Source organism: Mustela nigripes, chromosome 10, assembly GCF_022355385.1.
Source record: "Mustela nigripes isolate SB6536 chromosome 10, MUSNIG.SB6536, whole genome shotgun sequence".
NCBI lineage: Eukaryota > Metazoa > Chordata > Mammalia > Carnivora > Mustelidae > Mustela > Mustela nigripes.
Genome location: NC_081566.1, coordinates 19,229,404 through 19,256,134, shown reverse-complemented (window position 1 = coordinate 19,256,134; position 26,731 = coordinate 19,229,404). Strand labels below are relative to the sequence as shown.

Below are 26,731 nucleotides of genomic sequence, written 5' to 3'. Positions count from 1 at the left end.
AGTTAAAATAAGCACTCCTGAGAATAGATCACTACATATATTAAGGTACCTGTATTACATAAGAGTTGACATTCCCATTTCTATATCTCATGAACCAGCCTTGGAATCTTCCCTGAAAATAAATTCGTTGTTAGTATCTTTTTGGCTATCTGTTTTTGTTAGTTAATATATACATTACTAGCACATTTCCCAAGTTCTTTACCCTTTACGCTTAGCACTTCCAAAAATCTTCCTGACAAAGCCGTCAATAGAAACAACTAAACACTTAAAAAACAATAGGTGTCTTGTAGGTAACAACTATGGAGTTTGACCAAAAGCTGACACTATGCATTTTAAAAAGTACACTATGCATTTTAAAAAGTCAGTGACTCACACGTGGTGTTATTTGATCCATATAGCAGCCCTCAAATTAAGTTGGACACATTGACAATGGAATCAGCAATAAATGACTTGCCCAAAGCCAAATAATTAGCAGGTGACAGAACAAGGGCTTGCACTCCATGTTTTGTTTTTTACTTCTTATTTATTTACTTTGTTTGTTTGTTTATTTTTAAGTGGGCTCTCTGCCCAACGTGGGGCTTGAACTCATGACCACTCATGTCAAGGGTCACATGCTCTACTGACTGAGCCATCCAGGCACCCCTCTCCATGTTTTTCTAGCCCAATTCCAGAGCCCTCTTTGTGGATGCAGAAATTAGATATAAACATAAGGAAAATTAGAAGAGACAATTAGAATCACAATCAATTAATCAATGGAATTTAAACAATCACTTAAGACATAACCTACAAGACTGAAAATACACATTCATGTTTCATTGTTACCCTCTGGGCACTGGACTGGTAAAAAGATTTTTCATCTTAATTCATCAGTAAATAGTCACTGACCACTGAGTTGGCTCTTTTTCTTTTTTTAGTAAAATTAACTTGTAGCACTGAGTGAGTGTCCCTTCATTGCAGCAAGTTAACGTTGAATTTTGCTCCATCTTCCCATTTCTCCTGGATAAGGAAGGGAAAACCTGAAGATGTGGTAAGACAATTCTCAGTCTGTTCTTCATGTCTCTGCTAAGAAGTTCCATTCACGTGGGGTACCTGGGTGGTTCGGTTGGTTAAGTGACTGCCTTCGGCTCAGGTCATGATCCTGGAGTCCCTGGATTGAGTCCCAGGTCCGGGCTCCCTGCTGGGCAGGGATTCTGCTTCTCCTGCTGACCTCTCTCTCTCTCTCAAATAAATGAATAAAATCTTTTAAAAAAAATTTCCATTCTCTGATTTATAAAATGGGTATCACTTAATGACTATCTACTATATTCTACATCCATTATCGGTAATCTCCACATCTCTGTAGTTTAGAGGGTATAGTTACCTTTACTTTTACGGATGTGGTTAGTATAGCATAGCAGTGAAACACTGAGATAGTAGCCTTGGATCAACAGCAGGTCCTTCAATCAAAAACTATCAGAGTTTGAATCTGGCTCCATACGAGCTAGTTTTCTGAACTTGGATCACTGATGCCATTTCTCTGTTCTCCTTTAAGCCCATCTCTAAAATGGGACAAATTACATGAACTTAGTAGAGTTATATGAACTCACAATTAGGTTATTGTATTAAATGAATTAACATCTGTAAACAGCTTATAGTTCCAGGGCTTCTAGTGGTACTCAATGAACCTTAGCTACCATTTTTAATTTGGTGTACCCCAGGACTAAATCTGAGGGACTCTTTTCTTCTTTATATATCTGTTACTCCCTAGATGACCTCATTTAATCCTATGGTTTTAAATATAAACTATACTGATGACTCCAGAATTCATATCTCCTGCCAAACTGATACTTTTGAAGTGTAAGTCAGCTCACGTCCCCTCTCCACTCAGAACCCTCCAGCAACTTCCTTTCTCTCTCTGGAAAAGTCAAAGCCCTAGCAGGGCCTACGAGGCCCTATGTCTCTGTCCTACTTTTGTAATCCGCCTCCTACCACTTTTCACTGTCTGTCTTTTCTCCAGCAATAACGTGACGTGTGCTTCTTGAACATTCCCTGACACTCTTGCTCCTCTGCGTGTATACTCTTTCCCATGCAAGCGCTATATGCCTTCACTTGCTTCAGGCCCCTGCTCAAATACCATCTTAGCAGAGATGCCATCCCTAACCACCTTACAGAAAGGAGTATTTTCCTTTCCTTTTCTTCTTACCCTGCTTTATTTTTCACTGGGTATCTATCGCCATTATGCTTATTCATTTTTCTATGGTCTGTTTTCCCCTCTAGTGTGTGAGCTCCATTGAAGTAGGGACTTTGTTTTATTCACAGTCCCTAAAGCAAGTGCCTGGCGCATGGCAGACACCCCATAAATATTTATTGATTAAGTATAATTATGCTAATTGCCCAGCTAGTGTCAAGAGTTTCATACCCAAGTCAGTTTCCCTTCAGTATCTCTTGCTCTTTCTACCCCACTAACCTGCATCCCATGCCAGGAAAGACATAAACCCCATTGTAAGTGTACATCAATTCATAGGATTTTTGTATCTCAACTGGAGATCTTATGCACATTAGGGTTGGTTTGCTATTCAGCATAATTTAGCAAATATTTACTGCACAAATATTTATGTGATCTTGGATAAGAAACACCAACCAACCCACTAATATGGGGTAGCAATTTATTCAAGAATCTCAAAGCCCGGGAAAGGTAAATATTTGTATTTGTGGATCTCTAAGTTCAGAATTATTATGTACACCTAAAATTAATACATTATACCTCAACTTTTTTAAGGCCATTAAAAAATAAGAATTAATAGGTATCACAATAGAACACCTGGTTATCTCTCAAACTTTCTTTCCCCATTTTCTCAATCTTTGACCCTCAATCAAGCCCACTTCTTTGCCTAAGCCAAATTTCTAGACATTGTCTTAGATTTCTCTTTACCTCACCTTACATGTCCAATCCTTGTGCAAAAACAATAAATTCTATCTACCAAATTTGCCCTGAGACCATCTGCTTCTCATCAACTTTACCTTTATAAATCCTACTCCAAGGACAATTCCACTTAGCGTAGGCTACCAGCAAAATTTCCTAAGTGCTTTGGGAACCTGGGTGGCTCCCTCAATTAAGTGTCTGCCTTTAGGTCAGATCGTGGTCCTGGATCCCTGGATCCCTGGGATTGAGCCCTGCATCTGGCTCAATGTGTGGGCCCTGCTTCTGCCTCTCCCTCTCCCCTCCGCTTGTTCACTCTCTCAAATAAATAAAATAAAATAAAATAATTCCCTAAATGCTGCCTTGCCCTTCCACTTTTTGCCTACCAACTGAGTGATCTTATAAAAATGTAAATTACTCATCATTCCCCTGCTTAAAGCTTCAGTGGTTTCCTTTTGTTATTCCTCTCTAAGTTATTCCACTTAGAAAAACATCCCAATCCTTTCCTAGCCTCCAAGCCCTGCTCCATTCTGACCTGCAGGACAGCCCAATCTTGTCTCCTAGTGTTTTCCCCTTATTCATGCACTCTCCGTCACGCTGGCCTTTCACGTCTATGAGCACAACACGCCCTTCCCTTTCCCAAAATATGTGTACTAGCAGTTCCTTGTCATTTTGTTGCAGTTTGAATTTCACCTCCCTGGAGAGGCCTTCCCTGACTTCCTGATTTAAAGTGCCCCCCGCCCTGCCCCAGTTCAACTTTTGCTCTGCCAGAGAATGAATGCCATCCACTGATAGTGCACTGCACAGTTGCCTTCTGGTATTTTCCTCCTCTGCTTATCACACCCATCTCCCTCCCCTAGAATGTAAGCTCCATGAAGACGAGGACTTTGCTTTACCAGCAGGGTTTATAACAGGGCCTCACACTTAGTGAGCACTCAAGAAACACTTGTTGAGTGGGTAAACCTTTGTCTCAATTTTGACAGCTTATTTGACAGGATCACATAGTTTCCTAATACAACTTTAGTAACTCTGCCGCATACATGTTCTCGGCATTGCCTCACCCTACAAAGAGGTCCATGATTCCAGATGAGGGATTCAGATTCCCCCTATCTCTTGGCAACCACTAGGTGAAGATCTAGACTCAGTTCAACAGTTCACCATCATTAGATTAGGGGGAAAAGAAAGACAAATTAGTATTCCTGACATGAACCATTGTCATTTCTTACTCAAAATTTTGAGGAAGAAAAAACAAACCCCACAATTCTTAAGATCAAACACTTTCGGAGTCGAAAATGTTAGAGAAAGTAGATGTGGACAGAAAAATGTTAGCGTGTGGGAGGAGAAGTCAGAAGGAGGTAAGAGAAAGAGCTCACACCATGCTGAGTATCATGGTTCTGGGCTTGGGTACCATGTCTTGCCTTGTACATAAACACTAAGGAAGGGCGTGATGGAGTGAGGTGGGTGGGGGCGAAAAAAGGGAGGAGTGGGAGACCTGGACTAGAGACGCGAAAAATGCTAAAAAGAGAAGGACGGAGCGGAGCCACACAAAAGCAGCCTCGGATCTTGCCGGAGCTGCAAGCGTTAAGGGGAGGCGGGGAGTGACGCGGTTTGCGTCTGGAGCGGCTCCTTGGAGTCCACAGCATCCACCGCCGGAGCCTCGCCTTCCTTTCTCCCTCTGCAGACCTATCGAGACACAAAAAAAGAGGCGACCCCCGGACCAGCGCGAGGGACCCACCCGCACGATGACCGAGACCACCAAGACCCACGTAATCTTGCTTGCCTGCGGCAGCTTCAATCCCATCACCAAAGGGCACATTCAGATGTTCGGTGAGTCCTCCCGCCCACCCCCGGAGGTTGCTTCCGCCTCATTCCTTCCCGGGCACCTGTATTTTCCAGGGCGACAGAACAGTAAGGCGTGTGCCCCTCTGGAGGGATGCGCCGGCTCATCCCACTGGTGGGAGGTCAGCCCCTCTATTCCCGGCTCCTGGGAAGGGACGTTGACTGCGCTTCCCAGGCGTCACTTGCTCCGGCCAGACCCGGCTCACTGGGGGCCGAGGGGTGGGGGAGGGGAGGGGCCCGAGGTGACTGTGGGTTAAGACCGGGTGGGAGGTCGAGATTCCAGAACTGGGGTGCGGTGGTGTGGTAGTTTGGCCACTTGGCTGTTGAGGATCGGGGTGGGGTTAGAGGTTGGGTCGCGGAGAAGGCAAGAGGGGGTTGGAGATAACGTGCTGTTTGTTTAGGATGGGTGGAAAGCTCGAAGGAGTTAAATGATGTATATGCCTTGGAGGCACAAACACACTCACACACTAGCAGGGCTGGGGCTTCGAAGAGATTAATTTAGGTTTTGACTAATGGTTCAGGGCGGCCCAGGGGCGAACGTTTGAGGGTTGTGAGCCGTGTATTGCCCGCGCGAGGTGGATGGCTGAGTGAAGGGGCTGGGGGACTGGGCCAGCCTGGGCTTGGCTGCCGGGACCCGCTGCCGGGGAGGGGGAGGGGACGGGGCGGCCTCTGCGGGCAGCCCTTTTCAAGCCGGTGTTGATGGATCCGGGCCCAAGTTGGCTGAGGCTCTGCCCAGGGCGGCGATGGCACCCGGAAGGCTTGCGGCGTGCCAGAGTGTGTATGAGTGTGAATGTGTGAGTGTGTGTGTGCGCGCGCGCGCGCGAGTTGGGGCCGGGGGGAGCGCGCATCTCTGAGCGTTTGTTTCTTGGAGGCTTTGGGGCGTGGAGAGAAAGGGAGCGAGCGGTGGCTCCCGGCTGCTGGTTTGGGATTCAGCAGGGGCAAGGGAAATGTGGTCGATGCCTGTTGGAGATGTCGCGCCACCGGTGAACGCGGCTTCTCTGCTGCTCCGGTAGGACCCAACGGCACGGGGGCGTGCGCGTTTGGACACCGAGGGAGGGACGCGGAGGTCACTTTAGAAGCAGGCATAGAGTAGAGGTTGGAAGTTGGGGGGTGCTTTTTTTCTGGCGCTGAAGGAAAGGAGAAGAGAGGAGAGAGAGTGGGCTGGAGATGGATGAGAGACCGGGGAGGCCCTGCGCCAGCCGGCCAGCGCGGCGCTATCCAGAGGCGGCGGTGCTGAAGCTCAGGGCGCGCCGGAGCTGGCTTTGGACACACGTGTTTACCCTGAGCCGGAGGATTGCGTGAGCCCTCCTAGGGCTGTTTAATGAAAGTCACATCATACCGGTAAAGAGTGGACGAGGTGGCTTTGACTAAAAATACTCTTCTGTTAAACCTAAAAGGTGCGTTGAACTGGGCCCGCTTATTAAAAACCTCATGAAAAGAATATCGAACTACTTTGAGCTGAGGGCAGATTCAAATAGGCACTTTAATAGGATCCAAGGAGGGAGACGGAGAGGTAGCCATCCCTTCCTCACCATCCCTTTAACTTTTAAAAGTGTCTTACTAGGAGCTAACCAACCTACTAAATAAAGACTTTTGTTTAAGCATCAGAATAGACCAAAGCATCTCTTCATTCATCTAAGGGAGTATCAGTGCCCTAGGAACACTCTACTTTCACAGAGGTCTTTACCAGAGTCCTGCTTTTCTTCCCTGTCCATATTTCCTCTACCCTTTTTTGTCGCTCTACTTTATTCCTCTCTGTTGACAGGGCAGGATTGGGCTTTCCTCTGGAACTCCTTGGCACTAGAAATCTTTAGTGAGCGGGGAGCTACTCCTTTTTTCCTGGGGCTAAAGTAGTTAATTCCACTTGTTTTAGATTGCAAAAAGGTGTGGATTTAAATCAAGAGCTGAGGATTCTGTCTTGCAGCTGAAAAGAGTTTGCTAACAGTATAAAGGCTTTTGTTAAGTCGGTGTTGACCCACCAATTCCCCAGGAGTTTAGACGGTAGAATATGTGGAAATAGTCATGGATTACAGCAAGCAGGTTTAGACATAGAACAGGTAGAAGAAGACTTTCTGACAGTTGTGACTATTTTCTTGGTATTGAAACTGAGGAATAAGAGAGACTATCTGTCCACAAAGCTTTATGATCGTCCATTACTTATGTGTAATCCAAAAAGCCGATATGGGATGTTCAGGATAGCTTTAAGGAGCTTATAACCTAATGAAGGATTTAGCATATATACATATGAAAAGAAAACAAGAACAAGAACACAAAATACATATTAAAACTATTCTTTGTAGAATCTCTTATGAGAATCTTTGAGCTCACAATAAGTTTTGTGATTTACTTCTGTAGTTTCTGGTTTGCAAAGTCTTTTCATCTCACTTACTCCTAATAAACAAGCTCACCCAAAAGGCATCATTATCTCCATTTTACAAATAAGAAGCTGATGTTCAGAGGTGAAGTGACTTTCTTAAGAGGCTTAGGTGAAATGAAGAGTGGGTGGCCGTGTGGAGACTTAAAGCCCACATTCTTGATTCCTCTTGCAGAGGCCTTTGCCCGGGACCAAATGCAGGAACAAGTGCTCACTGATCTGGCTGCATAATTCCATGAACTCCATTTCCTTCAAACATAAACTAACAGAGATTAGAATTAAATTGGTCATCAACTAAATGAGATTCTTGAATATGCATTTTAAGAGCTTTTTTCCATCTCTAACAAAATCAGTTATCCGTGAACTATTTTCTCTTTTTAAATGGCTTTTAAAATCTCCTCCACAATAGTACAGAAATAATTAATTCGATAAAGTTATCAAGCTTTCTTTAAGGTGCCTGATATTTGTAACTGAATTTTTTTTAAGGACAGGAACAGGACTTTGAAATTAGACATCTTTAACAAAGTTCCTGTATTTTATTTATTTACTTACTTACTTATTTATTTATTTATTTATTTTAAAGATTTTATTTATTTATTTGACAGACAGAGATCACAAGTAGGCAGAGAGGCAGGCAGAGAGAGAGAGAGAGAGGGAAGCAGGCTTCCTGCGGAGCAGGGAGCCTGATGCGGGGCTCAATCCCAGGACCCTGAGATCATGACCCGAGCCAAAGGCAGCAGCCCAAACCACTGAGCCACCCAGGCGCCCCAAGTTCCTGTATTTTAAAATCCAACTGCTTACCAAAGAAAAAAGAGAAAGACTATAAACAAAAAGAAATATGTTGTTCAAAACGAAATAATTCAGGGCACCTGGGTGGCTCAGTGGGTTAGGCCCCTGCCTTCAGCTCAGGTCATGATCTTAGGGTCCTGGGATTGAGCCCCACATCAAGCTCTCTCCTCAACGGGAAGCCTGCTTCCTCCTCTCTCTCCCTGTGATCTGCCTACTTGTGATCTCTCTCTCTCTCTGTGTCAAATAAATTTTAAAAAATTAATAAAAACTAATAATTCATTTTTCATCTCTGAAAAGTAATACTTACACAGTTCTCAGTATTTGTAAAATATTTTAGAATGAGCTTTTCCTTTTACTTTGAGGAAAGGGAAGTTGATATTCCTAATTGTGGCTGTAGAAACACATAGAAAAATTTAATGTTTGTGATGGAGGTATTTGACACTTATATACTTAACTCTAGCTAAAATGTTTTCAGGGATAAGTGAATATTTGGCAAAATAAATTCATAAACTAGCAGTGTTTTATTTTGTGGGTCTGCCTTATTACCTAAGAGACTAACAAGACACTAGAAGTCTTTTTTTTTTTTCTAACTCACAAGATCTTATTGAGTATGTAGAGACTATATCTTTCTGTAGAGATTATATCTTATATCTATATATAACTTTCTTTGCATTTATATTGCTGTGTTTGTCAATAAATTCACCCCTGGGAAATAAGATAAAAAGTTTAAATAGAAAAGTAAAAAGGGACTGATCAGATAAGTTTTGCCATAAAGGAATTGAAGGACTTGATCACAGCAGAAATGTATTTTTTTAATGATTGCAAAATAACAGGATTTTTCAGTTTCTCTACTTCAAAATATTTTTACTTTGAACAAATGGGTCTTTTGAAAAGAAATATGATCCAATTCTGTCCCTCTTGAAGGTTGATGAAGAGGGCTTTTAATTTATTGTGGAATTAGAAACGCAGCCCCTATTGCTACAACTGGAAATTGTAAGAAAAATGAATTTGAGCTGCTACTGATATAGAGAACTGTCAGAAATCAAGAAACTGTTTAATATGCTTGAAATGCCTGTAGAAAAAGAACATTAAGCACAAAGTGGTACTTTATACTTTTGGCACCATTATTCTATTTGATCCTACCCTGCAAGTTAAACTGGATAATATCGTCTCCCTTTTACAATGACAAAGGAGAGGTACAGATGTAAGTCATTTGGTCAAGGTCGTATGCAAAAGTCAAGATAGAACTAGTTTTCTGATATCTAGACTCTCTCTCATCCAGAATTCCTCTTTATTCCTTTAATTGCAATAATCTTATAAAAGGAAGAATCACCTGAACTTAGTTATTAACAAAGGGTAATGAGAACTTTGTGAATTTTTGTTCTTGGTAACACGGGCAACCAACAAAATATATTCAACAAAGGTATCTGTTCCCAACATCTTATACCTAACAAGGAAAAGCTATTTCATAGTACTTAAATATTTCCCATATAATTGTGTTGCTGGAACATTTTTTTCTACCACTCCCTAATTCCTCCTTCTTCCCCACTCTTCTGTTATCCCAACTAATGTCTACTAATCCTTCAGATTTTAGCTTCAATGGTACTTCCTCAGGGAACCTCCACTGACTTATAAATTAAGTATGGTTACCCTGGCATTTGATCCCATATCTCCTTGTACTTTCCATGGCATAACTCTCATCTCATTATGTGCTTAATGACTGTTTTCCATGCTAGACCTTAAGTTCCATTAGAACAGAAACCATGCCTGGTTTCATTATTGATTTATTTCCTAGTACCTAGCATGGAATAGGTTTTCTGTAATAGTATAATATAAATAACAGTTGCAAGTTGCAAGTCTTTGCTCCATCACAGTTGTTGAGTAAATAAAAAATAAATGAGTCTACAAAATCTTGTTCCAGGTAGTTGAATCAACCATGCACAAAAGCTAGAGTAGTGAGACAGAAAACCATGACATATTAGAACAAAGGATGGTTTAAGGAGAAGGGGAGTAAGAGATAATACTAGAAAGGTAGATGGAAGTCTGATCGATTATGAAGGCTTGTAAGTCATCTTAAGGAATTTAAATTTTATCCCTATGGCAATGACAAAACATTGCATAGTTTTTAAAGTGAAGGAATGTCATCATCATATCTCCAAAGTTATGAATTAATCAAATTTTGAATATAGATTGGTGAAAGGCAAAGATAAAAATGTAATGACCAGCTAAGCACCTATTTCAGCAACACAGAGGTCATGTAAGGGAAGATGGTCAGCTCACACAGATCGGTGGTATTTGGGATGGAGAGTGAGTGCACTTGTCACTTAAATGTAAAAGGGATGATTATTTGGAGACTTGATGGGTGGTTGGTGGCAAAGCAGGCCAGAGTAACTCTCAGGTTTCTGTCCAAGGTAGATGAATAAAGAACACTGGAAGAGAAGTAGATTTAGGGTTGGTGGGGAAAGTGAAGATTTGTACTTACACTAAAATTTTGGAAATATGTGTTTTAACCCAGCACTGATGCAAAAAAAGAAAATACTTAAATTCATAGTATCTTTGTCGCTGGGACAGCTTAATCTTCTAATAAAAGCTCCGAGTAGGTTCTAGTTGGATTATTCAAAGTTCTTCTTATGAGAACGATACTGAAATTCATTAACATTATGGAAGTAAAAAGATATGAAAGGGTATACTGCCTTTTTAAAAAGTATGGACTTGGAGAAAATCAAGGTCCTAAAATTGACTCTTTCTTAATATTAAGGTTGTGAAATTGGAATAGTTAATACAGTCCAAAAGATCATTCTAGAACATGCCCACCACTGTGATAATGGCTGTAATATATTTTTCAGGTGGATTTGGGCATTCTAATTCATTGATAAGTTAAAAGTCCATTAATGGAAACTCATGGGTCAATCACGGTAGTTTCACTGGCAGGAGCTCTGTCTGCTCATAACATGAGAATAATGCCTGAAAAAGAAAATTTGGACATTTTTGCTCACATGAACAGGTGTTTTATTTACTTTCTCCTGCTGAATTGATTAACTGAGCCTCAGATGGAACAAGCTAGCTATGAGAGGCAAATATCCCATCTATTACTCATCCGAAACCAAGGAATAAGATAAAACCCAGAGGGTTGATGTTCCAACAGTTTTGAAATGAAGAAATATTCATTTTCAGTTTCTTCCTCTTTTTGTTTTACTTGATTTTATTCTACTTGTCTAAGCCTTTTATTAGAAGATATGCTTAGAACTACCAGAAATAGAGGGTTCGTTCATATGCCTTTTAGGAAGAAGCTTGAATTATTACTTAGTAGGAACATCCTTTAAAATATTACAAATCTCGGGTGTCTGGATGGCTCAGTCGGTTAAGCATCTGCCTTTAGCTCAGGTCATGATCCCATAGACCCTGGATCAAGTTCTGCTTCGGGCTCCCTGCTTAATGGGGAGTCTCCTTCTCCCTCTGACCCTCCTTTCCTTCTCTCTCTCTAATAAATAAAAGTCTTTAAATTTTTAAAAAAATATTATGAATCTCAAGAGAAACATTTCTATACACATTTCCAATGTTAGACCAAGGCTATTGAACAGCCTAGAAGTGTGGAGGCAAACGAAAAAAAACAAAACCTTCTAACCCTCATGTTTGTACTCCTCTGTTTCAGAGATATTCTCAGACACAAGAGGAGAATGCAAAACTGGGTGGATTATCTATCTTTTCTGTTATTTTTCTATTGTTAGGCAATATTTGTGAAAGTAGTATATGGATGATTGGGAAAAAAAAAAAAGATTCTATTTATTTATGAGAGAGATTCAGCACAAGTGGGGTAGTGGGGGAAAGGCAGAGGGAGAAAGAGGCAGACTCCCCACTGAGCAGGGAGCCATGACACAGGGCTTGATAGCAGGATCTAAGAGATTGTGACCTGAGCCGAAGCATTGCTTAACTAACTGAGCCACCCAGGATACCCATACCTGCTTTTTTTTTTTTAAGATTTATTTATGTATTTGACAGACAGAGATTACAAGCAGGAGAGAGGCAGGCAGAGAGAGAGAGGAGGAATCAGGCTCCCCGCTGAGCAGAGAGCCTGATGCAATGCGGGCTGGGATCATGACCTGAGCTGAAGGCAGAGGCTTTGACCCACTGAGCCACCCAGACACCCCCCCATACCTGCCACCCAGGCGCCCCCCATACCCGCTTTTTTTAAAAGGCACCTGGCAGGCTCAGTCAGTAGAGCATATGACTCTTAATCTCAAGGTTGTAAATTCAAGCCCTACACTGGATGTAGAGATTACTTAAAAGTAAAATCTTAGAAATAAATTGTTTCTTTAGAAAAGATTCAAGTGTTGGGCGCCTGGGTGGCTCAGTGGGTTAAAGCCTCTGCTTTCGGCTCAGGTCATGATCCCAGGGTCCTGGGATCGAGCCCCGCATCGGGCTCTCTGCTCAGCGGGGAGCCTGCTTCCTCCTCTCTCTGCCTGCCTCTCTGCCTGCTCGTGATCTCTGTCTGTCAAATAAATAAATAAAATCTTAAAAAAAAAAAAAAGATTCAAGTGTAAATTTTACAATATCACCACAGATACAGTGTTTTTTTTTGTTTTTTTTTGTTTTTTTTAAAGATTTTATTTATTTATTTTACAGAGAGAGATCACAAGTAGGCAGAGAGGCAGGCAGAGAGAGAGAGAGGAGGAAGCAGGCTCCTGCTGAGCAGAGAGCCCGATGCGGGACTCGATCCCAGGACCCTGAGATCATGACCTGAGCCGAAGGCAGCGGCTTAACCCACTGAGCCACCCAGGCGCCCACACAGATACAGTGTTTAATGAATATTTAATGACACTGTAAAACATACACATTCTAGTTGTTTGTTTTTTTTTTAATTTATTTGAGAGAGAGAGTGGGAAAACACAAATGGGGGGAGGAGCAGAGGGAGAGGAAGACGCGGACTCCGCACTGAGCAAGGAGCCTGATGAGGGGCTCCATTCCAGAGTCCTGAGATCATGACCTGAGCCCAAGGCAGACACTTAACTGACTGAACCACCAGGCACCCCTCTTGTTCATTTTTTAAGTTTTCAAATCATCCTGAACTGCTCAAGAAGATCCTAAGGACACAAAGAAATGCATTAAATATTTTTTCAACACCACCTTTTTAATTTTTTTTAATACCACCTTTAAAAAAACAATATTAAACACACAGAATTTTGATTAAACAAGGCATTTAAAGGAATTCCTAAAGATTCGATGTAACAGGCTAAGAACTGGGATATAGGAATTTATTTGAGAGAATTATATAACTTTATTTATGGACATGTTCCATATCTCAGCATATGTAAATGCAGCATGAGTTTACAAGGAACGAAGTTTTCCATTGCCAGAGGTTTTCCCATTATAAACATTCCATTGCAAGGAACAAATTTGCTTTTTTTGGATACAGTTTGGCAGATAGCCTCAGAAGTATTTTAGCCAAAAAAAAAAAAAAAGTTACATAGTTTGACCAAGGCCATCCCCTGACACTGGCATCTTCCCTCCACCTCTTATACTGGATAATATCTCCATGATCTATGAGCTCTGCAGCAAAAGCAAATATTATAACCACTACCAGCATCATCATTTTCCACATTATCGTTTAAAGGTAGTGGAGCTACCTTCATCCAGGGCTTCTGTAAACTCTACTACCATTAAACTGTTTTCTGTTTAATTTATCACACAGTTCTCTTTAGTTCTGGACAAGTGAGCCATTCAGGAAGGTTGTTGTAATTCTGGGGATAAGAGAGTAGGAGGAAGAAGTAGAAAAGAGCAAGACTTAGAGGCTAACCTATGGACGGGGTGACAGCTTAAATAGCTCTTTTTTCCTGCTTACCTTTGCATCATGATACCTCCACATGGATAGCCATGCTGCTAAATGTCGACCTCCTTTAATATTTACCAAACCGTCAAAAGAGGGTGAGGGAAGTATAGCCCCTAGATAAGACTACATGCATATGGTTTTGCTCTTGTTCCAGTTGCTTAGGTCTTAAACCGTGAACTTTCTTGATCCTTCTCTCTTTGGACACCCCCATCTATGTCAGCAAATGATTTTGGATCTCTCTATCTTCAAAATACAGGTAGGACCAACCACTTTTCCATATCTACAATCCTGGTATAAGCCACTGGTATCTCTGACCTGCATTATTTCAATAGCTTCTTAACTGATCTCCCTGCTTCTACCCTTGGCCCCAATACTCAGTCCTCAACAAAAATAGCCAAAGCAATCCTTTCTAAATGTAAGCCACATCTAAGTCAGATCATGTTGCTCCTTTGCTCAAAATCCTCCAATGGCTCTCTATCTCATTCAAGGTCAATGTCATTAAAATGACCTGCAAGGTCTCCATGATTGGCAACCTTTCCCCTTCACCCCGCTACACAGCTCTTTCCACCTCCTTCTTAATGAGACTTACTGAACTCCTTGCTTCAACCCTAGAGACTTCATGCTGAATGTTCTCTCTGCCTAGAATGCCCTTCCCCCACATATTCCCATGTCTAATTCACCCTCCTCAAAGTTTTTGCCCAACTGTAACTTTCTCATTATTTACTTAGCATATCCTATTCCCCTGATCACATAATTTAAATTGCAGCTCACACACTCCCAGTCCCCCTTATTCTGCTCTTCTTATATCTTTTCCCCTTACCTCTTATTACCTTTTTTTTTTTTTTTTAAAGATTTGGTTTATTTATTTGACAGACAGAGATCACAAGCAGGCAGAGAGGCAGGCAGGCAGAGAGAGGGGAGGAGGCAGGCTCCATGCGGAGCAGAGAGCCTGATGCAGGGCTCCATCCCAGGACCCTGGGACCATGACCCAAGCTGAAGGCAGAGGCTTTAACCCACTGAGCCACCCGGGCGCCCCACCTCTTACTACCTTTTAACAAAGCATGTTATTTCCTTATTTGTTATGTTTGTTTTTTCATGTCCCCATCTAGAATGTGAGATCTTCAAAGGCAGGGATCTTCATTTGCTCTGCTTACTAATGTATCTCAGGCTCCTAGAAGATTGCCTGGAACACAATAGAGGCTCAATAAATGTCTGTCAGTGAATGAAATGTCAGAATTACCCGCCATCCTCTCATCCTCACCTCCAGTCCGTCGTAGTCTTGTGGCGGGAAGGGCAGAGTCAGGAGAGGACTCAGGGGCAGTGGATTCATTTGATAACAGCTTAATGAGTTATGGATGTGCCTCAGGCACCGCATTAGGCCTCAGGGATATGAAAATAAAGGCACTCTTTCCCATGCCCTGGGAGAGATCATCTTCCATACAGGAGACAAACAAACTAAACAGAGCATTCAAGTCGTAAGTGCTATGAAAGAGGCAAAAAGGAGGTAGAGGAGGGAGCACAGACCTTCAGAGCAGGTGTTAGTAAGACTGAGCTTGACGGGAGGAGCTGCCCAGGGCACAGGGTATGTGTAAAGCCATTTATTTATTTATTTATTTGCATTTTACTTACTTATTTTTCAGAGAGAGAGAGAGAACACAGCAGGGGAAACAGCAGGCAGAGGCAGAGGGAGAGTAAGTCTTCCCATGGAGCAGGGAGCCTGATGCTCTGTTTCATCCCAGGATGCTGGGATCTTGACCTGAGCCGAAGGCAGATGCTTAACTGACTGAGCCATCCAGGCATCCCTGTGTAAAGGTTTTTAAAAACATGGCACACTGAGGAATCCCCCAAGGAGCCTGCTAGATGGCTGAATGTGGGTGGGGACAGGGAAGGGCAGGAGATGAGACCGCCAGAACACAGGGTTGGGTGGAGAGTGGAGGGGCTAGTTCCAAATGGTTCAGACTTTACCCAGCACTTTTAGTGAGCCCCTGATGGGTGCTAGGCAAGGGAATACATTTTGCATGTGGGGCCTTGCCTTCCAAATGTCCATGTCCTTGTCACTGTGATTTTTTTCGAAATATTTTGAAGTTATTTCTGTATCACTCTTGGAAATAAGTAGGGATTTTCTTTTTATTTTATTTATTATTTTCCAAAAAGGAACCATGGTCTATTGCACAAGCCATATCTACTCAAGGAATAAATAAGTGAAAAATAATACTACTACTGTACAACCCAACCAAACAACCAACCTCTTTCCTGATTGGAAGTTGTTCTCACCTGCCTTCTAAATGTATGTCTTCTGTATGTCAATGGGATGGCCTCTCATTGTTCAAATACTCTCAGATTTGGCAAACTCAGTTCACCCTAGTTTGATCTTCCATAATTTTGTAGAATTTGGATCATGTAATTGTTCTCTTTTCCACGGGCCTAATTGTCAGAAGAGTAAGGACCATAGAGATCTTTTTCCTTGACACTTGTTTTTTAGCTCATATCCTTTTAGGAGGTCTTGAACAACTATATTTCTGTTCTTGCTATAAAACTATGGGTTTCCATGACTTTGAAATTTAGTATTCTATCATTTTAAATCCTCAAGTAAGTGACATTCCAGTGGGGGGCTGGGTTTCCCAATGCTTTATTCTTCAACATTTTCCTAACCCTTCATCTTGGTACCCACAGTGACATGGAGTACTTATTCCATGCAGCCCTGAGATTAAACAACATCAATAACTATTCACATTTCTTTTGAAATATTTATGTACTCATAAATATTTAGCAGTGTGTGGTTCATCACATGAACTACAAGATCTTTAGGCAAATGTTTTTTGTTGTTGTTAATTAGAGATTGCTACCCAGTATAAATTAAGAAAGACAATAAAATAGGGTGTATATATATATATATATATATATATATATATATATATAAATTTAAGCCATAATTGCTCCATTTACCAGGAACCAATCTGCCTAAGGACAGTTTAAAAATTATTTACTTGTTATGCACTGGGAATCAAAATTTATAGATAACATGTGATTTTCCCATGCTGTGAATAATGTTGAGAGAGAGTGGGTAAATGTCTCAGTTTTTCCTCTTGCTTCGTTATTGCTCTCTATGTGGACATTAATAAACTGAATTGCTATTGATTTGGGAATATACTTAGTCTCCTTTAGCCTTTGTTTTTTCCTCTGTAAATAGAGTGATTGGACAACCCAGGGGTCAGCAAGCTATAGCCTGCTGGCCAAATGTGGCTTACAAGCTAAGAATGGCTTTTATGTTTTTAAATGGTTGCAAAAAATGCAAAAGAGTAATACTTTGTGATGCGTGAAAATTTTACAAAATTCAAATTTTAGTATTTATGAATAAAATTTTATTGGCATCCAGCCACACTCATCCATGTGTGTATTATCTATGGCTACTTCCATACTACAGCAGCCGACTGGAGCAGTTAGTTGCGATAGAAACCTTAGGAGCTGTAAAGCCAAAACTGTTTACTATCTGGCTGTTTATAGAAGAAATTTGCCTATCCCTGATATACCCTACTTCTGAGATTTGAAATCGGCAGAGAATCTAAAGGTTTCCAAAAATATAAAGTGCCACTGAAGTGCATTACCCAAAGGAACTCTAATGAACAATTTTCACCTAAACTACATCTCCAAAAAGACTTGTTTAAGCAGTAAATGTAGTTTCAATTTCATAATTGTAATTTTTCTAGCTGACTGAGTAAATGATTGTGTTCACAGTAGGGATGATTTTCTGGTGTGTGGTTTACACTGGACATTGATTAACCCCTCTGGCTACCGTGGGACATTGATTTGCTGTTGAACATTAGACGTAGTTTTCCAGAACATCCTTTTCCCAATTCACAGTTACATCCTTCTTTAAACCTAATATTTTACATACTTTATAGTTGAGGGTTTTAGAAGATTAGCACATCAATTGCATCAGGCCTTTGCAGAGCGCTCTTGAAGTCACATCTCGTTTTTCTGCAGCATCTCACCTCCCTGTGAACTCCGACAGCACTTGCTTCCTACCACTCTTAATAGCACTTAGCACACCGTGCCATGGGGTATAGCTATTTCTGTGCGTGTTTCATATTCTCTATCAGATTGAGATGTAGGTCTTTGCCAGGGTCATATGGCGTTTTGTATTTGCTAGGGTGCCTAGCACAGTGCTCTAGGCACGTGGAAGGTACTATAACTATTTACCAAATATCTGAAAGATATTCCGTTGGGAATATTTAGAATTCTCTAGGTAAAATAGGTGATCAGAAATCAGACAAGAATTTGGGAACCAACAAATATGGGAAAACAAATTCAAGTATGACAGAGTCAGGAAGCAGGGCAAATAACAAATGCTTAGGGACTTCTAAATCGAGATGGTTGTGGTCCCCAGATGGGAAGGCTCATGTGTCCTCGTGGAATCCTATCCCAGCATATAGCTTTTCCAGATTTCTACAGTAGGAACCTGCAGGTCATTTTGGGGAGGTATTAAGTATGTAGCTTGGCAGGAGTGAAAAATGTGGGGTCAAGGATGAAGGTGACCCCTAGATGCTTTCATCAGATGCACAGTACCTCTGGGAATGTTTTCTCAGTGAGGTGAATGGGTTGGAAGATGTCAGAGGGGTTAAGTTTTATTTTTATTTATTCCCAGTTTGAAACACATTTTAGGCACAAGGCACCTGGCAAAGGAAGATTTGTATATTGTTTACTTCAAACAACAAAATGAACAGAAAACCTGGTTTGTTGATTGTTAAGTTTTCATCTTCAGAAATCACAGAATCTCCATTTGAAGGAGATTTCAAAAATCATGCAGGTACTCAGTACTGAAATCCTCCCTTTAAAACATCTTCACAGGTGTTTTCCCAAACTCTGTTTGAGAGCTTCCCGGGCCAGGGAACACACTATTGTCCAAAGCAGCCAAATAGTGCTTGGCATTATTATTATTATTTTTTTTTTTTTCAAGATTGTTCCTTCTTTTAGGCTGACATTGGCCTTCCTGAGACTTTCCTAAGTTGACAGTTCTTTTCCTATCTTTTTTCCCTGGGATTCATGGAAGAGGTCTAATCTGTCTTCTTCTACTTGTGAGACATTGAATAACTGAAGACGGCAATTCTGTCCTCCTCACCACACTTCTTGTTAGGCTTAGAAAGCTCTAGTTCCTTCCGCTGGGCATCCGTTACTGTTTCTAGTCTTCATACCACCATGGCTTGTCTTTTTTGGTCATAACTTCATTGTCTTAGTCCTCTTGAAGTGTTATATCTAGTTCATGATGCAGCATTCTAATGTTGCCTGATGCATACTGTCTAGTCTATTATTGTACTTAGCTTCCTGGACGTTCCCTCTATTTATGGCACTCTTGTCTCTCTCTCTCATTAAATCAGGCAAGGCAAGCTATTGCTACCTGCATGCTAAAATGTCCTGAATAATTAATCGATTTGGTGGACTGAGCTGCTAAACTAGTCCAGTTTATTTAAAGATCTTTCTGGTTAAAAAACAAACAAACAAACAAACAAACAACTGACTGGCATATTGTCAAGATGTGGTATCTTCTGGAACTTTGCAGGTCAGTGCACGTGCTTAGCTGTGTGAGATGTCAGTCATACCTTGGGAGTAACAAGCTGCTTTAGAATAAGAAACTTTGCTGGTTCCCAGACAGGGCTGAGACCAGAAGTCTCTGAATTCTTGAATTATCAAGTTTCTTGACATTTCATTGCAGGGTATGTTATTTTTTTAATGGCTTCTGTTGAGAGTTCCAAATAAACTCTCATCCATGTTTAAAAGTCCTGATTTAGGAACTAGCCTCTGAACTTTCTATCTGTCTTGTCTCGTAGTTCTTCCCTTCATGGTTATGCCATGGGCACTGCCCTATTCCCAGGGCTCCCATAAGAGTGGTAGAAATGCTCTTGTTCCCAGTAATGGTGACTTTGTCCCAAGAGAGGTAGGCAGTGTCACATTTAATTGGGCAGGTGGAATTCAAAAACAAATAATAAAAAGGTCATTTTTCTTCTGGAAATTTCCAAACATGCAAAAGTAAACAGTGATATCCCCAAAGTACCCGTCATCCAACTTCAATAATTATCAATTCTTTGCCAGTCTTGATTCATTGATATCCCAGCTCACTTCCCACCCATATTCTTTTTTTTTTTTTTTTTTTAAAGATTTTATTTATTTATTTGACAGAGAGAGATCACAAGTAGGCAGAAAGGCAGGCAGAGAGAGAGAGAGGAGGAAGCAGGCTTCCCGCCGAGCAAAGAGCCCGATGTGGGACTCGATCCCAGGACCCTGAGATCATGACCTAGCCGAAGGCAGCGGCTTAACCCACTGAGCCACCCAGGCGCCCCAGCCCCACCCATATTCTTTTGAAGCAAATCCCAGACATCCTGTTGTTTCAAGGTGAGATCTATTCACCTAGTACATAATTGCATCTCTGTCTATATGACTTCCATTAACTGACTGGATCTTTCTCCTCCCTGGTTCATGTTTGCTTGACAGTTCGAGTGGCAGATGGGCAAGTAGGGGGACAATGTCTAATTTCCATCTTTGAACAGACATAATAATCCTTCCACCCCAGTCAACAGTCAGTGACACTTTATCTTTGGCATTGCCTTTACAGCAAGGGATTTATGGCCTTTCCCATCTTTCTCACATCATGTGGGGCCCAGAAGGCTGTCCTCCAGGGTTGAGTTCCCACTGAACACAATGGGCCATTCTTCCATGACATACAACTTTTAGACTTTTTTATCCCTGGTCATTCAAATCCGTAAATGTCTGTGTTAGGAGATGTTCCTACATCAGTGGGCCCCAACCTTGGGGGCTCTGAACAACCAGGGATTCTCATAAATCAGAAAAGAGGTCTGGGAACTGGTTCCAGAAAGCATGTATATTCACCCTCAATATGGCAGAAGCTAAGCATCCAGTTTTTGGGCTTTTGCTTATAGTGTTACCAGTTTGGTGAGGTAAGCTCATACTGATCAGGAGTCCTGATTGGTAGTTACAGATGTCATTGATGAAAAAAAAAAAAAAAGGCAGGGGGAATTTTTTTTCTTCCGCTTCTTCATAAGAGGAGGAAAGTAATTGACCAAATTCTGACAGTTTTGCTCCTGGGATAGCATTTGAATTCTGGGCTTCTGTTTGGCCTGCCTTTAACCTTTGTAGAAAATTAAAATAAAATCCTTCTTATTGGTGCCTTAATCCTTCCCTTGCTGTTTTAAATCAACTTTTCAAAGTGTATTGTCATGCAGTTTTGTTACCATTTGCATTTAAATGTAGTGAATAAAGAACTCCCAGCTGAATCCCTTGGGGAATGTTGAAGCCCCAAATCCCAGTTTGCCCAGTAAATCAAGTAGCTCTGAATATTCATAAAAGAGGGCTTGAATGACTTCTCCATATGGTATTTGCTCCTCTGGCCTGCACTCTTTTTGTTAAGATTGGTTCTTCCTGGTTTCACTTGTGGTTGTATGGAGCTATGACCTTGGACAGAGAAGGAATGATGGGGAACCGGTAAAGACAGTTTCCGGATTGGGGCCTTTCAAATATGGCCATGAGGGTACTCTAATGCTTTTCTGGCAGTGCTCCCCTTTACTTGCTCCCATCCCCCACTCAATACAACCCACAGTCATTTACATATATGCTTTTCTTTTAGATGCAAATGAGTTTATTTCAGTCCATTGTGATAAAAAATTTTTTGTTTGTTTGTTTAAAGAAATGTAGAAACACATTGTCCTTGAAAAAAGGCTGGGAAGGGGAAAAGGAATAAGAAATGAATGGTTGATGAGGAATTGTTTTACTCTCTGACAGTGGCTTTGGGGTACATTCCGAACTTTGGAAATTAAAAGAATGGGGAAGAAAAAAGAAAACCCAACTTGTCAATGAGGTAATCTCTCAGCTTCCTTTCTTTCCTTCCCCTTAGGCTTGAACTAAGAGGGTTAGTTCAAAAGGGTTCATGACCAAAGGCCTTCATGGGAAATGAATCCCCTTACAGATATTCTCCCTGGCCTGGGGAAGCAGGGAGCAACAGTGGCATGATGTGTCTAACCCCAGGGAATTTTTCTAATGGGTCCATGTTGTGACCGACCCTCTTCATCCTCTCCAAGAAATTATCACTATAAACTAACGTCAGCTAACATTTATTGGTTTATTGAGCACTTACTTTGTCCTGGGCACTGTTTTAATGCTCTTCTTGTCTTATCTCCTTTAATCCTTACAACAATCCTATTTTTTTTTTTAAAGACTTTATTTATTTGAGAGAGAGAGAGAAAGTGCACGTTGGCAAGCAGGGGTGAGGGCAGGAGGTACGGAGGGACAGTGGGAGAGGGAGAGAGAAAATCTCGAGCAGATTCCCCAAGGAGGGTGGAGCCCCACCCAGGGCTCCACCTCCTGAATCTGAGATCTTGACCTGAGCTGAAATCAAGAGTCTGATGGGTTTTAACTAACTGAGCCACCTAAGCACCCCTTTACAACCATCCTATTATCATTCCCATCCAGCTAATGATCAGAGAAGTTAGGTAACTTGTGTCAAGCCACACAGCAAATACCTAGTGGGCAGATGTGTAGACCCAGAAGCTCTGACTCTGGTCACTGTTTTAAGGGCTGCAAGATGCTGCCTTGCTTATTTGTTGAGTGAGAAGGGATGCTGAGCACTGTATTAGGGGCTGTGACAGTGCAGAATTGAGCTAGGCCTCATCGGCTACTTGCATCTACCAAGTGGCCAGTGCCAGGGATCGTGTGCAGAGAGGCCGGTGTTGATCTGGGGATCCTGGCCAAGGCAGCCAAGTGCAGATTCTGCAGAGCACCAAGGAGACCCATGGACAAGTCCAGAGGACAGTGAAAAGAGCAAAAAGAAGGGCTCAGCCTAGAATCCGGAGACACTAGAGGGAAACAGAAGACTGGGAGCCTTCAAGAAGGGCCCTAGGTGATGATTATGAACAGAGTGAAATAGCCATACTCATCTTTCTGCTAATTTAAAGGTTCAGGGTCAGAGTGGACAGATAGAAAGTTGGCAAGAGTGTCCATAGATAATTCAGGAACCTATCTCCCCTCACGCATTATAAAATGAGTATAAAAATACCTATCTTATTGGGCTATAATAGTGAGCATTAAATGAAATAAAATGAATATATTGTAAGACCACCTTCTTTGACTGCCTGGCTTTCACTATGGGGCCCAGTGCACTATTTCGCCCTTGGAAAATCACAAATCCAGTCCCTAAGGACTGAGTGTAACAGATTTTACTCTGTATTTTACAAAGAGATAGAAGAGTTGCAGTAAATTACCAACAATTTCTAAAATGTCACACAAAGTTTTAGGGAGAGGAAATTTGTTTTTTCCCCTATGGTAGTAGATCCATCTCCCTTCTGCCAGCAGCTGCCCCCGCCCCACCCCGGCCCTCCCCATGTCCTTCCCACAAAATGCCCTTGTTTCCTCCCTGCCCATCCGGCTCTCAGCTTCCTTGGCTCAGCCGCCCCTCCCCCTCCGTCATCTTTCCCACTTCTCTCAATCCCTTGGCCAGCCTGACTACCCTACAGTAAACAAAAGCTACTTGTCAGATTCTGCCCAGCTCCAAGCAGGTCCCAGCCATTGTAAGGGCCTATTCAGCCAGAGCGGCCCCACCCCGGTTGAACTGCCATTTTGTTGTTTATGCAGTAAAACAATCCACTCTGCCCACCCCCACCCACAGGGGAACTTACTTAAAAACAAGTCCCAGGTAACAAAGTCCAAGTACAGGGTGGGTCAGGCCAGGTGGAGGTATTCAATCAGTGGGGACACATACTGTCTCCCTAGCTACCAAGGAGATGGGCCCCGCCCTTTGGGCACCTTTTAGGCGCCAATTCTGACCAAGGTGATAAGCTGGTTCAAATGTCTACTAGGGTAAATTGTAATTCAGTTGGTCACCTAGCATGACTGTGCAGCTTTCTCTGTGTGTTACAATCTCATTGGCCACCTGTGTGTGGCCAGGCCCAACCACATGGCCTTTGCTCTATAAAAGTTAGTCTGTGAAACAGAGAGGGGTCGCCCTCTCTGTAAGGGGTGGCTCCCACCAGTCTGTTTGACACTTGGTTTGATTCTTGACGCTTGGCGCGAAATAAAGCTTTGCTTGACCTTTGCTTTGTATCAGTCTCGCTCCTTTAATCATGGACCCATTATTGGGGGACCCAACACCATGTGTAAAGATTATAGCCCATCCGGTCACATGCAGAGTTTTTAACAAACTATCTGGCCCGCAGTAAGTGATGGATAAATGTGGGTAATACTAGCAATTGTTTCAGTGTCTTTCCGTGATGTCTTGCCTGGGCCAACACGCAGTCTGCCCAGAGGTCTGCTTGCCAGTATTAGTGGGGGATTTGGGAAATGACAGAAAGGCAAAAGAGGGTGGGTGATTGACATCCGTGGATGCTGTGAGTGGGCTGAGATTTTAAGAGAGGCCTGCAGAAGTGTGGACATTGCCAGTGAGCATCCAGAAGTCATCAGGGAGGCAGCCGCCTGTCCAGCGCGATTTGCCCTTCTCCTTTTTGTAATCACTAGTGGCTTACCTGTCAGTGAGAACAGAGCAAGCGCTGAAGGCATCCTGCCCGTCCCTGCTGGGCAGAGCACCTCGTTTATTTTTTATTTATTTTTTTTTTTTTAAAGATTTTATTTATTTATTTGTCAGAGAGAGAGCGAGCGAGAGCGAGCAGAGGCAGACAGAGTGGAAGGCAGAGTCAGAGGGAGAAGCAGGCTCTCCGCTGAGCAAGGAGCCCGATGTGGGACTCGATCCCAGGATGCCGGGATCATGACCTGAGCCGAAGGCAGCTGCTTAACCAACTGAGCCACCCAGGCGTCCCGAGCACCTCGTTTAGATGAGAGACCTTGGTAGATCCTGCAGGGTGAGGATCTGCGCCCCTGATGTCCCTGCAGAACAGTTAGCTTTTGCTGCTGCTGGAAAGATCTAAGGCCAACAGTCATGTGACTGCTCATCCTCTGGGAGGGCTGGCAAGAGAACCAGGATTTGGGGCCAGATTTTTGCGCCTGTCCTCACCCCATCACCTACTGGAACTAATGGTGACTGAGGGTAGAGAGAGTCTCTATAGAATGGAACATAATCAGATTTGCAGTTGGAAGAGACTTCAGAGGTCATTCGGTTACTTATTGGATACTTTCTGTGACAGAGAGCTTGTTTCCAGTCTGTTTCATTGCTGGCAACTTTATTTATTAGAAAGCTCTTTTGTCTTGAACAAAAGTGGTGTTCTTATAACTTGGGGCTATTTGTCCTGGTGCTATCTTCTGAAACTGCCGTTAGCTTTAAGAGCACCCCAAATTACCTAACATCTAGATTGGGAAAATTGCATATCTTTGTAATTCAAATGTATAATTTTGTAGGCTCTTCACCTAACAGTTTGAAGCACAGTCCACCCGTTGGCCAGAGGAAGAATTCATGGGTAACATGTTAATGAGTTATTGCTGGGTATCTCTAACATTAGCTTACCTGCTCTGCTCCCCGTCAACCTCAATCCCTTTCCCTTTCTAAGAGCTATCAGCCCCTGACGTATTTTAGGGGGTGTTTAGTTGTTTATTTGCTTATTGACATCTCTTCTCTAAGAATGAATAGAGGCTCCATGAGAACATAACCTTGTCCTGGTCTCTATTGGCCTGTAATGTATGCCCAGTGTTTAGAACAGTGCTGGAACATAGGAAGAACTCAATCTTTGTGGGACTAAATCAAGAGCCAAGGGAAGATAGTGAAGGTCCCAGATCCTTTCAGTACTTATCTGAGCACTCTGGTGAAGGACAAATTGTCTCTTTCATGACTGACTGCTACAGATACAATAGTCCTAACCCTGGACTCAGGGCACTTGGGTTCATCCCAGTTTTGCATTCATTGGCTGCAGGACCCTTAAGCTGATATTTAACTGCTCTAGGGCTTCTCCTCCTTATCTGTATAGAGGATGGACACTCTCTGCTTTGTTCAATTTCAGAATTGTCTGAGGATGAAATACAACTATATGCAAGAAAGAATTCTATAAACTGGAAAGCCCAATGTAAATATGAGTTATTACTGTTATGATTATTATAATTGAATATGTATAATCTCCATATAGTCAAAGTATATTGAGTCTGAGAATGAATTTATCTCGCTTTTGAGATGAATTAATTTCTGGAGCAGCTAGGGATCATTTAATTTTTAGAGATGCTCTTTGTGATTTTGCTTAGGATGATAGCAACATGCTATCCTCACTACTAATACTTATTTAAGTGTTTACTAGGTGTAAACCATTTGTCCAGTTGCTGGAGGTACATCAGAGAACAAAGCAGATAAGAATCCCTGCTTTTATGGCATTTACAGTCTAGAGGAGGCAGAGAGACAATAAACAAAATAAATAATTATGTAGTGTGTTAGGTTGATAAGTGCCATGGAGTGCAACAGAGGAAAAAAAAAAAGCACAATAGAGAAACAGGGAGTACCAGGGATTCGGGTTGCAGTTTTAAAGGGTGGTCAGTGGAGATCTCACTAGATGGTGACATTTAAGCAAAGACTTGAAGGAGGTGAGGGATTCAGCCATATGGATGCTGGGAACAGAGCATTCCAAGCAGAGGGAACAGCAAGTCCAAAGGTCCTAAGGTGAGTGCATCTCTCAGATGCCCAAGAGAAAAATAAGGAAATCAGTGTGTCTGGAGTGGGGAGAGATGGAGTGATAGATGAGGTTAGAAAGATACTGGGGGGCCGGATTGTATAGGGTCATTACAGACATTTTCAGGACTTTGGAATTTACTCTAAGGGAGAAGGGGAGCCATTTGAAGGTCTGGAAGAGAGGTGGAACATTATCTGACTTTCCCTGAATTATTCTGATGGCAAGGATGAGACTAAACCATCAGGGATGAAAACAGAAACAGGAAAGCCAGTTATATATTTAATCCATTTAATCTAGAAAAGAACCGATGGTATTTTGGACCAAGGAGGTAAAGGTGGGAAGATGCAATAAGAGTCTAGATGTATTTTGTAGGAAGTTCCAATAGAATTTATTAATGGTTCTGT

At 42.1% G+C, this 26,731-nt stretch overlaps 1 protein-coding gene across 2 annotated transcripts in view; it reads left to right on the top strand.

The window, feature by feature from the left end:
• The first annotated feature begins 4,508 nt into the window (after positions 1 to 4,508).
• Positions 4,509 to 26,731, top strand: part of NMNAT2 (nicotinamide nucleotide adenylyltransferase 2) — a 153,892-nt gene continuing 131,669 nt past the window's right edge. The window contains exon 1 of one of the 2 annotated variants that reach the window (XM_059412742.1): positions 4,509 to 4,726. In XM_059412742.1, the coding sequence (XP_059268725.1) occupies positions 4,642 to 4,726 (85 nt within the window). In that variant the 5' untranslated portion in view covers positions 4,509 to 4,641. Of the gene's footprint in view, positions 4,727 to 4,817; positions 4,861 to 26,731 lie in introns of those variants that run through there. The other variant, XM_059412743.1, reaches the window with a different exon arrangement.